This window comes from Stegastes partitus, unplaced genomic scaffold (assembly GCF_000690725.1).
Source record: "Stegastes partitus isolate 25-593 unplaced genomic scaffold, Stegastes_partitus-1.0.2 Scaffold3641, whole genome shotgun sequence".
Lineage (NCBI taxonomy): Eukaryota > Metazoa > Chordata > Actinopteri > Pomacentridae > Stegastes > Stegastes partitus.
Window position 1 is genome coordinate 37,410 of NW_007581372.1, and position 12,400 is coordinate 49,809.

General features: G+C 45.5%; 1 protein-coding gene across 5 annotated transcripts in view; it reads left to right on the plus strand.

The window, feature by feature from the left end:
- kmt2e (lysine (K)-specific methyltransferase 2E) overlaps window positions 1–12,264 on the plus strand; it is a 29,820-nt gene extending 17,556 nt beyond the window's left edge. For 2 of the 5 annotated variants that reach the window (XM_008306297.1, XM_008306301.1), the window contains 17 exons: window positions 33–163; window positions 394–511; window positions 621–730; window positions 844–1,096; window positions 2,105–2,203; window positions 4,435–4,506; window positions 5,094–5,279; window positions 5,429–5,755; window positions 5,951–6,250; window positions 6,589–6,739; window positions 7,097–7,323; window positions 7,414–7,470; window positions 7,880–8,425; window positions 8,985–9,259; window positions 9,482–9,561; window positions 9,655–9,734; window positions 10,037–12,264. In XM_008306297.1, coding sequence (XP_008304519.1) covers window positions 33–163; window positions 394–511; window positions 621–730; window positions 844–1,096; window positions 2,105–2,203; window positions 4,435–4,506; window positions 5,094–5,279; window positions 5,429–5,755; window positions 5,951–6,250; window positions 6,589–6,739; window positions 7,097–7,323; window positions 7,414–7,470; window positions 7,880–8,425; window positions 8,985–9,259; window positions 9,482–9,561; window positions 9,655–9,734; window positions 10,037–11,080 — 4,056 coding nt within the window. In that variant the 3' untranslated portion in view covers window positions 11,081–12,264. The remainder of the gene's footprint in view (window positions 1–32; window positions 164–393; window positions 512–620; window positions 731–843; window positions 1,097–2,104; window positions 2,204–4,434; window positions 4,507–5,093; window positions 5,280–5,428; window positions 5,756–5,950; window positions 6,251–6,588; window positions 6,740–7,096; window positions 7,324–7,413; window positions 7,471–7,879; window positions 8,426–8,984; window positions 9,260–9,481; window positions 9,562–9,654; window positions 9,735–10,036) is intronic. The other 3 variants (XM_008306298.1, XM_008306299.1, XM_008306300.1) reach the window with 3 other exon arrangements.
- Window positions 12,265–12,400: the final 136 nt, after the last annotated feature.

Consider the following 12,400-nt stretch of genomic DNA (forward strand, 5'->3'; position numbering starts at 1 on the left):
TTTGCTTATGTCAGGCTATTTATCTCTTTCAGAGTCAAGTTCAGAAGAACAAGAAGATCCTCAAGGCAGTGCGAGACTTGGCCCCAGACTCCCTCATCATTGAGTACAGGGGAAAGTTCATGCTTCGGCAGCAGTTTGAGGCCAATGGATACTTCTTCAAGAGGTCAGGGTGCAAGTCACTTGTCAAAACGATTTCTCCTTGGATTTGTTTCTTGTAAATTTCAATTCAGCACCATTGCCTTTTTTCTTCTTCTTTTTTTTTTTTTGCACACAAGTCAAATAAATTAAGACCTCCAGTAACTTGTGATAGGAGGCTATGTAGGCTATTACATTGTGATGTTTTATGTGACTTGTTCGCACTCATGCATTGACCTTACTTCTTTTCCTTTTTAGGCCATACCCTTTTGTGTTATTTTATTCTAAATTTGACGGACTGGAGATGTGTGTAGACGCTCGTAGCTTTGGTAATGAAGCACGTTTCATCCGCCGTTCCTGTACCCCCAATTCTGAAGTATGTAAACAGCCCAAAATATATTTTTTTCATTCAGTTGAATGTAGCCCTCATTTATAGATTTATAGAATTGATTATTTGTACTAATGCTTTGCCAAATCTCCTTCAGGTACGACATGTCATTGAGGATGGCATGCTGCATCTATACATCTACTCATTGAGGCCTATCACCAAAGGCACAGAGATAACGATCGGTTTTGATTTTGACTATGGCAGCTGGTGAGTTATAAGTAGTAGACTTGCAAAAATAAATGCACGACCATAGTAACAAGACAAGATCATTTAAAACTTGTGTTTTTTTGTTTTTTTCCCCCTCTTCTTTTTTTTTCTAGTAAATACAAGGTTGACTGTGCCTGTGTGAAGGGGAACCAGGAGTGCCCAGTGCTCAAGCACAACCTAGAGCCCACAGAGAACCTGGGCTCTGGAGGAAGACGCAGAGGGAGTCGCAAAGACAAGGAGTCATCTCGGGACGACCAGGGCCAAAACCAGAACATGGGTTTGGATGGCGAGGGGAAAAGCAAGAACATAGGCGATGGCAAACAGAGGAAACTGTCTCCTCTCCGTCTCTCCATCTCAAACAACCAGGCAAGATTACATTTTCATGCACATCACACAAAGTGCACCCAGTTTCACCTTTCTTTAACACTTTAGCGCTTATATATTGCGTGGTTAGACTTTGTATTCTGTTAAAGCACATTCACCCACATGGTCCATGCATGCAATTTTGTTTGATCTTTGTAAAATGGTCTGTGCATGTGTTTTTCATTGTTAGTCACTCTTTGTTGAAACACATCCTGTTTAGTTCCCCCTATTTCCCATCATCCCTTTATGCATTCATGTTTGTCCCTCCCAACTAATAATTTTTATGACATAGTTCAGACTCTATTGCACAACATAGTTTTGTGCCACTTGTCTGGCAGAGATGTGTTTTAGTGTGTAGCTCTTTGTGTAGATGTACACAATCAGAGAATGGCATCTCTCTTGGACGTGTTAACCGCAACAGAAGGTTCATCTGTCATCTGTTTCAGAACAGCAGTTTTAACTTGCCATGACCAGGTCACATTGTTATGAATAGGGTTCATTCAGCATTTTGAAACTTTTTTTGTGTAAAACTTGGGGCTTGATCGTCTAGAAATGATTCCAGTGTGTCACATAGTCTAAGGACAGACTGGTTCAGACATCCAGAAAGCTTGTCACAGCTGAAAAGAAGAAAGGTGAGATGAGCTGTCCTGACATGGGAGCTTACATACATACAAAGCATTATTTATTTCAACCCTATGATCCACCCACAACCAATATGTCAGCTGCTACAACATTCATTCTGTAAGAGGGTGCTGTTTAAGACCATACTTTTTAAACAGGTCACTTTGTGTGACCAAAAACAAGTTCTAAGCAGGTGTGTTTTGTGCACAGACTGACCAATAAAGAAAAACTTACTCCCCCCTCATATTTTTAAAGGATTTTCCCCCAGCCTCTCCCTCCCTCCCTTACCTCCCCTCTCCTCCACTCTTACCTGTCTCCCTCTAGTCTGTAGCCAGACTGAATGATCAGCCATGATAAAGCGCCATACCCCGCTCTCCCCTCCTCTTACAGGATCCTGAGTTATTTGAGGATCTAGAAGACAAAACCTCCGTTAGCAATGAAGTAGAGATGGAGTCAGAGGAGCAGATTGCAGAGAGGAGGAGGAAGATGGTAAGTGTGCCAAGCTAGGGGCTACAGCTTTTTTTTTTTTTGCCATGCAGCCACCCAGCAGAAAGAGCAAAAATAAAATTAAACTGTCCCCTGTTGCTCTGGGTGTGGACTTAACTATTTGTCTGGTAAGGGCTTGGATAGGAGCAGCTGTCCTCTACATCTCTTCCATAAAACTAGCCTCCTCTTCATCATTCATCTGCTGCTAGCACTCCCACCACTGTCGATGCCCCTGTTGCTGTTTTGCTCAGTCCTACTTTTTTGTTTCCCTTCCTTCAGCTTTGACTTCCCTCTTCTCTCACAGTATCAAGGCTTTGTGCTTGTCTGTCATTATGCAGTGACATTATTTTCCTCATTTGTTGCCTTTTTTCTTCACCATATGAGAAAATGATTAGGCCTATGTGCCACATTCCTGTGAACAACACCACCTCCCATCAGTGGGAACGAAACCAGTATATTGTGTCATTATTCAAGGTGAAACTATCCCCTAGTGTGCATTATAGTTTGAGTATAGCTCTCCTCTCGCCTTCATTGTGGCCATGAGTTTAAAATGGCCTGTTATGGGTTCAACCACTCTCCTCTCCCGCTGCCAAACGGCCTTATGTCCCTGAGAGATGGGGATCAAGCACGCATACACACAGACGAGCATGGCACACTACACACTGACACACACACACACTCTCTCTGGAAATTACCCTGCAGTCAGCTTCATTTCACACGGTAGACCCAAGGTGCAAAGTGCTGACTCATCTTTGGCCAACATACAGTTCTGCTAATCGGCCAGAGAGATAGATAGATAGTTGGAGGGCGGGAGGGGGAGGCAGAGAGGGAGGTGGAGGAGGGGCTGCAGAGGGTAGAGCCTTGTTGCCAGGGCCATATTGACTTTGGGAGATCCAATAGGCTGCTTTCTATGGAATGTGGCTCTGGAGAGAGCTCCGGTGCTGGAGCAAAGAAGCATGCATTCACACACTGACGATCACAAGCGTAGATGTGTGTGGATGTTGTAAATCCATGCCGCAACAAGGTGCGGGGGAGATAACATTGGTATGTGTTGGCACAATATCTTGCCTACTTAAGCACTTACTTAAGCTCCTATTAGTTGAAAAGGCATTGTGACTCCTTTGTGTTATGACCTCCTAACTGAATGTTTGGCAGTGTTGTCTAGATTTTGGTTTACTCGTGGCATTTTGTGCTTGGTAGTGCATCTCGTCTGTGTGCTGTGTTTTTCCTGGCTGCAACACAAACTTTCCCTTGGGTGCAATAAAGTTGAAGTTGGGTAGGTGAGGTCAGAAAGCTTGTATTGTGATATACAAACATAAATGGGTTACCATATGGATAGCGACCCCTAAAAGTAGTTTTTAAGAAATGAAAAGGCCCAAAAAGACAAACTTTTTGAAACTCCTCTAACTTGAGGGGCAATCAGACTGTGTGATAGGGATCTTGTTATATTGTCTAAAGATGCATCAAGTAAAATAGTGGTCACAATATGTGTCAGACTGTAGAACATCACACATGTCAGACTGTGTGATAAATGCCTGCTGTGCTGTAGATAAAGGAATATTGGAGCAGAGACAAATCTTCAGCTCGTCATGCCTCTGTGGTGCTCCTTTTATTTAGAAAATTCACCAGAAAAAGGTCATATTTGGCCACATTTCTCTGCCAGAGTTCCACAAAACTTCTTCATTCCATTGTTTTAGTTTTTATGTGTGTGCACGTGTTTTATTGTTTTCTAAACTTTATTCACAAATGGCACTTAGAAAACAGTGTGCAGGCAATGTATTCTTTGTTTCGTAGACATGGGTCGCAGCAGCAGTCACATTGTGAGAATTTGTTCCCTTATTTTTTGGACATTATCAGGTTGTCTGTGGTCACCAAACAGTGTCATCCAAGATCAGCATTTTTATCACAATTGTCTCACAATTTGTCTCAGGCAGCCACAGTCTAAAGTGGACTTTTAGATGACATACAAATCAGTTGCTCTAAGTATTTGGCAGTTTTGTTTTATCATACTCGGGTGTCATTCGTGCATTCTTGAAGATGCTGTATAGTTGAAATGTCCTGTATAGTAGGATTTTACAATCCACTCTGTCCAATAGGTACAGTGCTTGACATAGTATTTTTGACCACCAGAAGGTTAGAGAGTCTTTAGTCCAGACCCGTCCAGTGTTTGTGAAGCCGTGTTTAGTGGGGACTTGTCTCTTCTAAACTGGGCTGTCTCTTTATTGAACATTCAGGCCAACCCAGCGGAGCAGTCCCATCTCCCTGTCGGGGCGGCTTCAAGCTGGAGGGGACTGAAACTCAAGGAGGTAAACTTGACCCATACATAGCCACCCACCTACCAGCCTACCCACTGCCAAATCTCCTAGTGGTGACTGACTTATAAGCGTACTAACTGCCCTGTCTTTACAGACACAAGTCTTCAGCCTGACCAATGCAGAACTATATGTGTTGTATGTTTTGTGGTATGAATCTGTTTTCAAAAGCGGTGTTCTCACTGATGGTGGAGCCCTTTGTTTTTGGTGGAGGTAGCCATTATTTTCATGTAAGGACCTGGGTAAAATTTGTCGCACAGATATGCATACAGGAACACATTAGGCTAAATTATAACCCTCTTGGTGTCCCAGTCACTTTGTGACACAACCTCACAACATTTTCCTGTCGCTCCTATCTCCCCTTTCTGTTGCTCCTATGGTGAAAGCGAGAGGTCACTTTTCCCACTTGTGTCTGCATTTGCCACTCTGCACTCTGTTAGAATGGCTTTCGCTGTGTAGCACACATTAACCCGTTGCACCGCTACCTCTGGGGCTCTAAGGGCGAGTAGTACTCCATGGACTAATGCTCTCACTTCCTCTCCATCACCCCTCCTCCCACACCCACATCTAACCCTCTGCAGACACGAGAGGAGAGAAAGATGGAGGCCATTCTGCAAGCCTTTGCCCGAATGGAGAAGAGAGAGAAACGACGAGAACAGGCCCTGGAGAGAATCGGTAGCGTAAAGTCAGAGGTTGGGGGCCGCAGTGACATTAAGGAGGAACCTCCAGCAACACCAGAGATGGCAGATTCCCCAGCTGTCATGCAGGTGAGAAGACAGAGACACAAAACCTGTCAATTAGCTTGTGCTTTGCTATTTTACAACAGTGTATGAAAATACATGGCATTATCAAATAACACTGAAGATTTGGTTGCTATGTACAAGGATTTTCAACACTCACCTTTCTTTTCATACAGCCACTTCTTGAGGCAAAAGAGGAGCCCGGACTAAAGCCAGCCAAGGTCAAAGGCTCAAGGAACAGAAAAAGTTTCTCAAGGAACCGCACGCACATCGGCCAACAGCGGCGGCGAGCTCGCACCATCAGCACCTGCTCAGATTTGCCTCCTGGCTCTCCAGCTGAGTCTGTGGAGCCTCTGTGCAACGAAGCCCCTGAAGGAGAGCCACCCACTGTGCCAGAGCCAGAGGCCATCTCTTCACAAGCACCGGACACCAGCCCTCCGCACAGCAGCTCACCTGCACCTGACAGGAACCGCACAGGGAGCAAGAACTTCAAAACTAAAAAGGTTAGGCAGTTTGTAATTCTGATACCAGCATTAGCACCACTACTCGTTAGTTGTTTTTTGTTTGTTTGTTTTTTAAATATGCATGTACATGATAGATTAGTAGATTATTTATTTTGACAAAAATAGAATCATCTTACATTGGAAACCCTTTGGACTGTCAGATAATTTACTAATTTTCTTAAACCCTTTTAACAGCACTTTGTGAGTGAGTGGGTGGGAGAGAAACAGCCTGACCGTTGTGCAGTACGAACACCAGAACCAGCCCCAGAGAGGCCACTGAGAATAAGCAGTGACCCTGAAGTACTTGCCACACAACTAAATGCCCTACCAGGCATGGCCTGCTCTCCACAGGTCTACAGCACGCCCAAACACTATGTCCGCTTCTCGTCCCCATTCCTGGCAAACCGCAGCCCCACCACTCCTGGAGTCCCTACAGGGAGACGGCGTTCCCGAGAGCTGCCAGAAATGCCACCAACCACTGGCTCCTGCAAGAAGGTACGGAGTTATAATGGAAATATTCCCATTTGGCTCTGGGGGGAGGGGAGAAAGAAGCTATCAAAGCTAGTTTTGACAAGTACTGAGGATCTGTTTAGATCAGAAAACATGAATTTCTCCCAAGTTGAATCAGCCTTCAGATATCTTCCATCCATCAGCTTTGTCTCTATGAATGCATCAAAAGTTTTCCAGTGTGTTAAACTAAATTCATCTCCCGTAAAGCTGCCCAGAATAATGAAAGAAATTTAGTAGTATCAAGGGACAAGCCTGTCAGCATCAAGCTGCTTTATATAGCAGCTTCCTTTACAAAGTTAATGAATTTTTATTCTCTCCTACAGCGATGGTTGAAGCAGGCTCTGGAGGAGGAGGGCTCCACTAGCCCTGCCAGACGACCAAGCCTTCTCATGCCCGGCGAGGGCCCGCTCAGCCCCTCTATTAATGGTGACTCTGACAGCCCACTACCTTACAATGGCACCTGCTCACTACCAGGTATGTCTTTGTGAGCACTTTTCAGTCTGGTGGCATATTAACCTGTCTAAACACTGACAATTAGACACATTTGACACAATAGTCAAGATTCCTGCACTTCAAGCTCTTGTTAGTTTATGCTTCTGGTATCACTGTGACTTAATTGCAAAATCAGAAGTGCAAAGCCTGGAGTTAAAATAGTAAATTTTGTAACCTTGTGTATCTGCGTAATGATAGTAAAAAAGTATTTGAATAAACCTGTTTTTATTAAATATGCTTACAAATTTTTAAGATAACTTCAAGAAAAAGCAACATATCACTTTACAAAAAGCAACAAAACAAATATCCAACCATCAAACCCTATTTTGTTTCTTTCAGAGTTGCCCACTCCTTTGAAAAAGCGTCGGTTGAGTCCATTAGATGCCTGTATGTCTGAGAGCTCAACACCCTACGGTTCCCCTTGTGCCACACCCACCCGGGCAGATCAATCAGAGACGCCTGCAACACCCGTCTTACTCGCCACCCCGCCACGTCCCCGAACAGAGGAGCCAAGTACAGAGCCCGCACCCAGTACCCCAATACAGACACTTAACGCCCCTCAGGAGGTAAGGCTGTCTGCATGGAGATGCACATGAAGAATACATGTTTGTTTGTCGAAGGAAAAGGAGGGATTAACTTTGTTTTTGGTTACACAGAGTGAATCTTCAGTGGAGAGCTCACCTGAGGTCAGCCGGAAACCCTGTGTGCAAGAGGTGAGATAACCGCATATAATATTGAATTTTGAAAAGACTGATGAAACCATTTATTTAGTAATATCTGGAGTTTTCATATTAGGCTATGTGGAGATTTTTTTTTGTTTTAATGTTGCACGTTAAACCCAATCTTATCAAAATAGCATGCATGATAATTAGGAGACATATATACCTACCTTCTGGCCTAGTTCTGAAGGAGGCCTAATGTTATACATCTAGTAATGGGCCTGAATGTTATGATGACAGGATCTGCTGCTAGTATTCAGACGTAATGTCAATTCTAAACCTCAGCAGTTTAGAGCGACTTTAGCATCATGTGAAGTGCCAACAGCATGTTAGACAGAGGTGGTCCCGATGTTATGGTTCATCTGTTTACATTTCTTAAGTTGATCCTTTCCTTGTTTCCTAGGCCGATCGTCCTCCTTCGTTGGTATCCTCCCCCTGCGTCAGGGCTCCCAGTTCGGATGGACCCCCCACAGAAGTCAAGGTTTCAGTTCCTGAGAGTCCACAGCCTCCAGCTGCTGAGTCAACAGACTGTGGAGAGGACAGGTCTGATGGTGGGGCTGTAGAAGGCACTAGTGAGGCTTCCTCGTCTGCAGAAACGTGTCCTTCCTCTTATCCCGGTTGGATAAAAAGCCCAGAGAGAGGCCCGACTGGACCAGCTGGCCTGAACTTCTCTCCAGTCAACTCAAACTTAAGGGACCTCACCCCCTCTCACACCCTGGAGCCTCTGGTAGCCCCCTTCAGGCCCGAGGCTGCAGCTGGAGCTGCAGCAGGGCCAGCAGCAGGGACAGGGTCGTTGGTTGGCCCTCAGCCTCCGTTCAGTGAAGGCCAGGGGCAGCTCTTTTACCCCTGCTCTGAGGAGGGAAATTCACTTGGTTTCTCACGCTCGTTGAATGGGGATGGCGCTGGTGATGGAGGAGGGTCAGCACAAAACCCCCCACAGAAGAAAAAGGTGAGGTTACATGAGCGCTGATAATAGTTTACTGTCTTGTTCAGCTGCTTATTAGGTTGTCAACCTTGGAGAATTGTATAAATACTAAATATAAGATAATTTAAAAAAAAAAAAAAGTAATCTATTATGATTTGTTGTAATTTTTAAACTAAACATGCCAGCATTTTAAAAATTCCAACTTTTAAACTGTGAAGGTTAAGACACTAAACTGAATATAACTTGAACGTTACACAGAGCTTAAGGACATTGTAGCAGGCAATTTAACTGTTAGGTGATTGTTGTTCAGTCCCATTACAATGTAAATGTGATACATTGAGAGGTTATGCAGTGCGTCAGTTGAGATGAGGCTGTGTGAACTTACAGTGCATAAACATATGTCAGACAGTGGGTCTTTAATCATGTTATGTATTTTTGTATACTCTGAACAATGTGGATGAGATGATATTAACTGAGGCATTGACTCAGGCCTTCAGGTAGCTGTCCAAATGCTGCCCTCTTCTGGTCTGACATGAGACTTACTTTTTGTTGATAAATGACATTGTGGCTCTGCATCCTCTAGGTTTCCCTGCTCGAATATCGGAAGCGTCAGCGCGAAGCTCGGCGCAGCGGCTCCAAGACCGAGTGCAGCTCTCCTGTTTCCACCGTGCCACCTCTGACAGTAGACGCCTTCCCCGTCGCTCTAGAAACCTCCAACGAGTCTCCGCTACCTCCTGCTCCCACAGCTGTCTGTAACACCACAACCACCACCACCACCACTGTAAAAGAGCCTCAGACAAGTGAGGAGGCAGAAGCTGCTGGAGAGAAAGGAGAGAAGGAAGGAGGAGAGGGACAGTGGTATGTGCTCTTAAAGTTGTTAATTTATTGAGTAGTCATGTTGAAATAACAGATAATGGTGATATTTTTTTACCTCGTTGCATAGTTTGAAAATTGCAACATCCAGTTGGGAAAGAACATAATAATGTCATGCTTATGATTCATGCTGACTTATCTAGTGTGTATCGTCTTATAACCAGTAAACGGATAACTTAATATGTTTCTACTGATTTTTCTGTTCAGGACATCATCGACGTCTGTGGAACAAGCCCGAGAACGCAGCTACCACAGAGCTCTGTTGCTCAGCAAAGATAAAGACACAGGTGAGCTTAAGATCAGTGTCTCAGTTGTCTGCCTGAAGGGGAATTTTCACATGTTGGTTATTTATACATTTTTGTAATATTGTTTTGCTTTAGATGGTGAGACAGAAGGTGGCGATACACCTGCGCTGAGAGAGTGTGCATCTCCAAGTCTTCAAAAGACCCCAACCCACACAGTAAGTCGACATTACCCCTTTCTTTTTATCAGAATGTTTTATAGCTAGTTAGATTTACTCATACATTTGTTTTTAACTATTTCACTGCTTCTATGGCTGTAGCACACCAAAAAATAATCAGTTTACAAAAATGTCAAATATTTGCAATTTTAAGACGAGGACTTGTCAACTGTTTTGTCAAATATTTGCTGTCAGTGTTCAGTCATCTGTAATGCATTTTAAAGGCACCTTTGTGACATTTTCAGTACGTATAGTGACCGCTTTGAAATGATAGTAATCTGACTGTCTGTCTCCACGTACAGCCCTGCTCTCCTGGCCCTCTTGCCCAGCCTTCCAGTCGGTCAGCGAAGGAGGAAGATGCTGATGGTCAGCCTCGAACGCCAAATCCGACCAGCCAGCCACCAAATAAGCCTGCAGGACCCAAGCCGGCACCTCTGACCCCGACAAAGCTGCACCCCACCCCGTTGCCCTCCTCTCCTGTCCACTACCCTGGATCCTCCCTCCTCCACTCTCCAAAACCCCAGCCCCAAGGCTCACCCTTCCGCAGCCAGAGGGCGCTGTTCTCTGCTCAGCCTCAAAACCAACCACAGCCCCAGGCTCAGACTGGCCCTGCTCCTTTCCCCCAGTATAACACCCAGAGCGCTCCACCACCTCCTCCCCCTCCACCACCAGCACCACCGGTCTCCACAGCCTATTTTCCCAGCCAGAGTCCCTCACCTGCTGGACCTTTCCCCGGGTTTAAACCTGCCGTCACGCCGCCCTATCCTCCAGGTTCTCAGTCCCTGATGCAGACTCTTCCCCACAGTGTGCACTATCAGAGCTCAGCTGCTCCACCGCCACCGCCTCCTCCACCTCCACACCCGATACCTGGCCCCACCCTGCTACATGTCAACCTGCAGCCTCCTCCCATCCAGCAGCACCAGCTCATGCTGACGACAGCCCCTCCACCGCCTCCTCCCCCACAGGGCCAGACCTCCCAACAGCAGCAGCAGCCTCCCTCTGGCGGCAACCTTCTGTCACTCACCCCTCCGCCACCTCCTCCTCCACCTCCCCCTGCCCCCTCTACCAACACCCAGATGCAGCCCCACCACTATCAGAACTTGGGAGGGTTTCAGCCGGGGTTGATGCACCCTGGCACTGCCGCAAACCCCTCAGTACCCCCATCCACATACCCCCCAACCCTTCAGCAGACCGGACTGCCTCCTCCTCCTCCCCCTCCTCCCCAACAGACTCAGCAAGGCCAGGCCCAGGCCACTGCCTCCCAGATGCCTTCTGGGACTCGTGGAGCTCCTGCGTCCTCGACCCCCTTCCACAGCTCGGGGTACCTGAGCACAGGGTGGCACTGACCGCCCTTTCTGCTGTCGGCACCCGGCAGCCCCTGAGAACTCAGCCTGAGAGGGGCATGTACCATAAGCTGTAGATACGTTTTCTATGTACCTGAACACATGGCCAGTGGAAAAACAGCTGATTGTGGGAGAAAAGGCTTCTTTTTAAAAAAACAAAAAAACAACAAGGACAGAAAATTTTAGAAAAAAAGGACAGTGAAATAATCTTCAAGACAAACTGTATAAATATGAAGATGGACGATCCCCCCCGGTGCTCATAGCCCTCCCTCTCTGGCCTCCATTTGTTTTTATATTATCCTTCCTGTGATGGAGAGGAAAGTTCTCTGTTCTGTGTCTTGTTTGGACTCCTGTTGTGAGGCCCCGCACTTTGTTTATCAATGGACATTCCAGCCTATACCCCCTCCCTGCCCTCCTTCCTCTTCCTCCTCCTCTTCCTCCTTTGTCAGTTATTCCTTTTACTTCCTCTTCTCTCTCGTCTGTTGTCGGCTCTCTACACCATTTATTTGTTTTAATCTAGTGGCTCATTATAGCAAAGAGAAAGCTTTTTGTATAGAGAAAAAAAACACAATTATTTTTTTTATTCCTCTGTCTAACAACAAATATCTGTTCACCGCTGCAGATTCAGAAAAGACCCATTTCTGGGAGCCTGCCTCACTGCCGAAGGAGGCTGCACTCGTGTGCGTGTGCGTGTGCGCGTGCGTGTGTTACAGTGTGAATGGCTGCAAAGTGTGTGTGAGATTTTGTGCAACGAGTGCTTGTAGTCTTCTGAGGTAGGCAGAGTGGTCTCGCCCACAGGTAGGACGTTAGCGGTTTATTTTTGAATATCAATGGTTATTTGTAGAAAGTGTAATTTAATGTATAGGTGGTTACTCCAGCTTTCACCAGGAACAGTTTGTAAATAGTTGCTTCTTTTCTTTTCTATGCTTGTACAATTCGCTCCCATCCCATTTTGAAATATGGTTGTAAATATGAACGCTCTTCTTGGCAAAGCTGAATGTTTCTGTGACTGTAGCATTATTTTTATTTTATTTTTTTTCCCTCTCGACTCTTCAACTTTGTCTTTTTTTATTATTTGTGTGTGTGAGTGTATGTTTGTGTGGAGGGGAGAGACTCACAGACACTGCACTGGTTGGCTATTTTCATGGTTCATTATAATAAATCACTGTAATGACAGTTTTATACCACTTGTCGTGACATTTGTCTCTGGGAAAATTTGTACCGCCATCTCTGCTGCCAGCTTCTTTGACAAATATCCGCTCGGATCTCTGCCTTCAGGAGAGAGAAGACATTCAAGGACAGGAAAAAAAATGCTGCTGACAT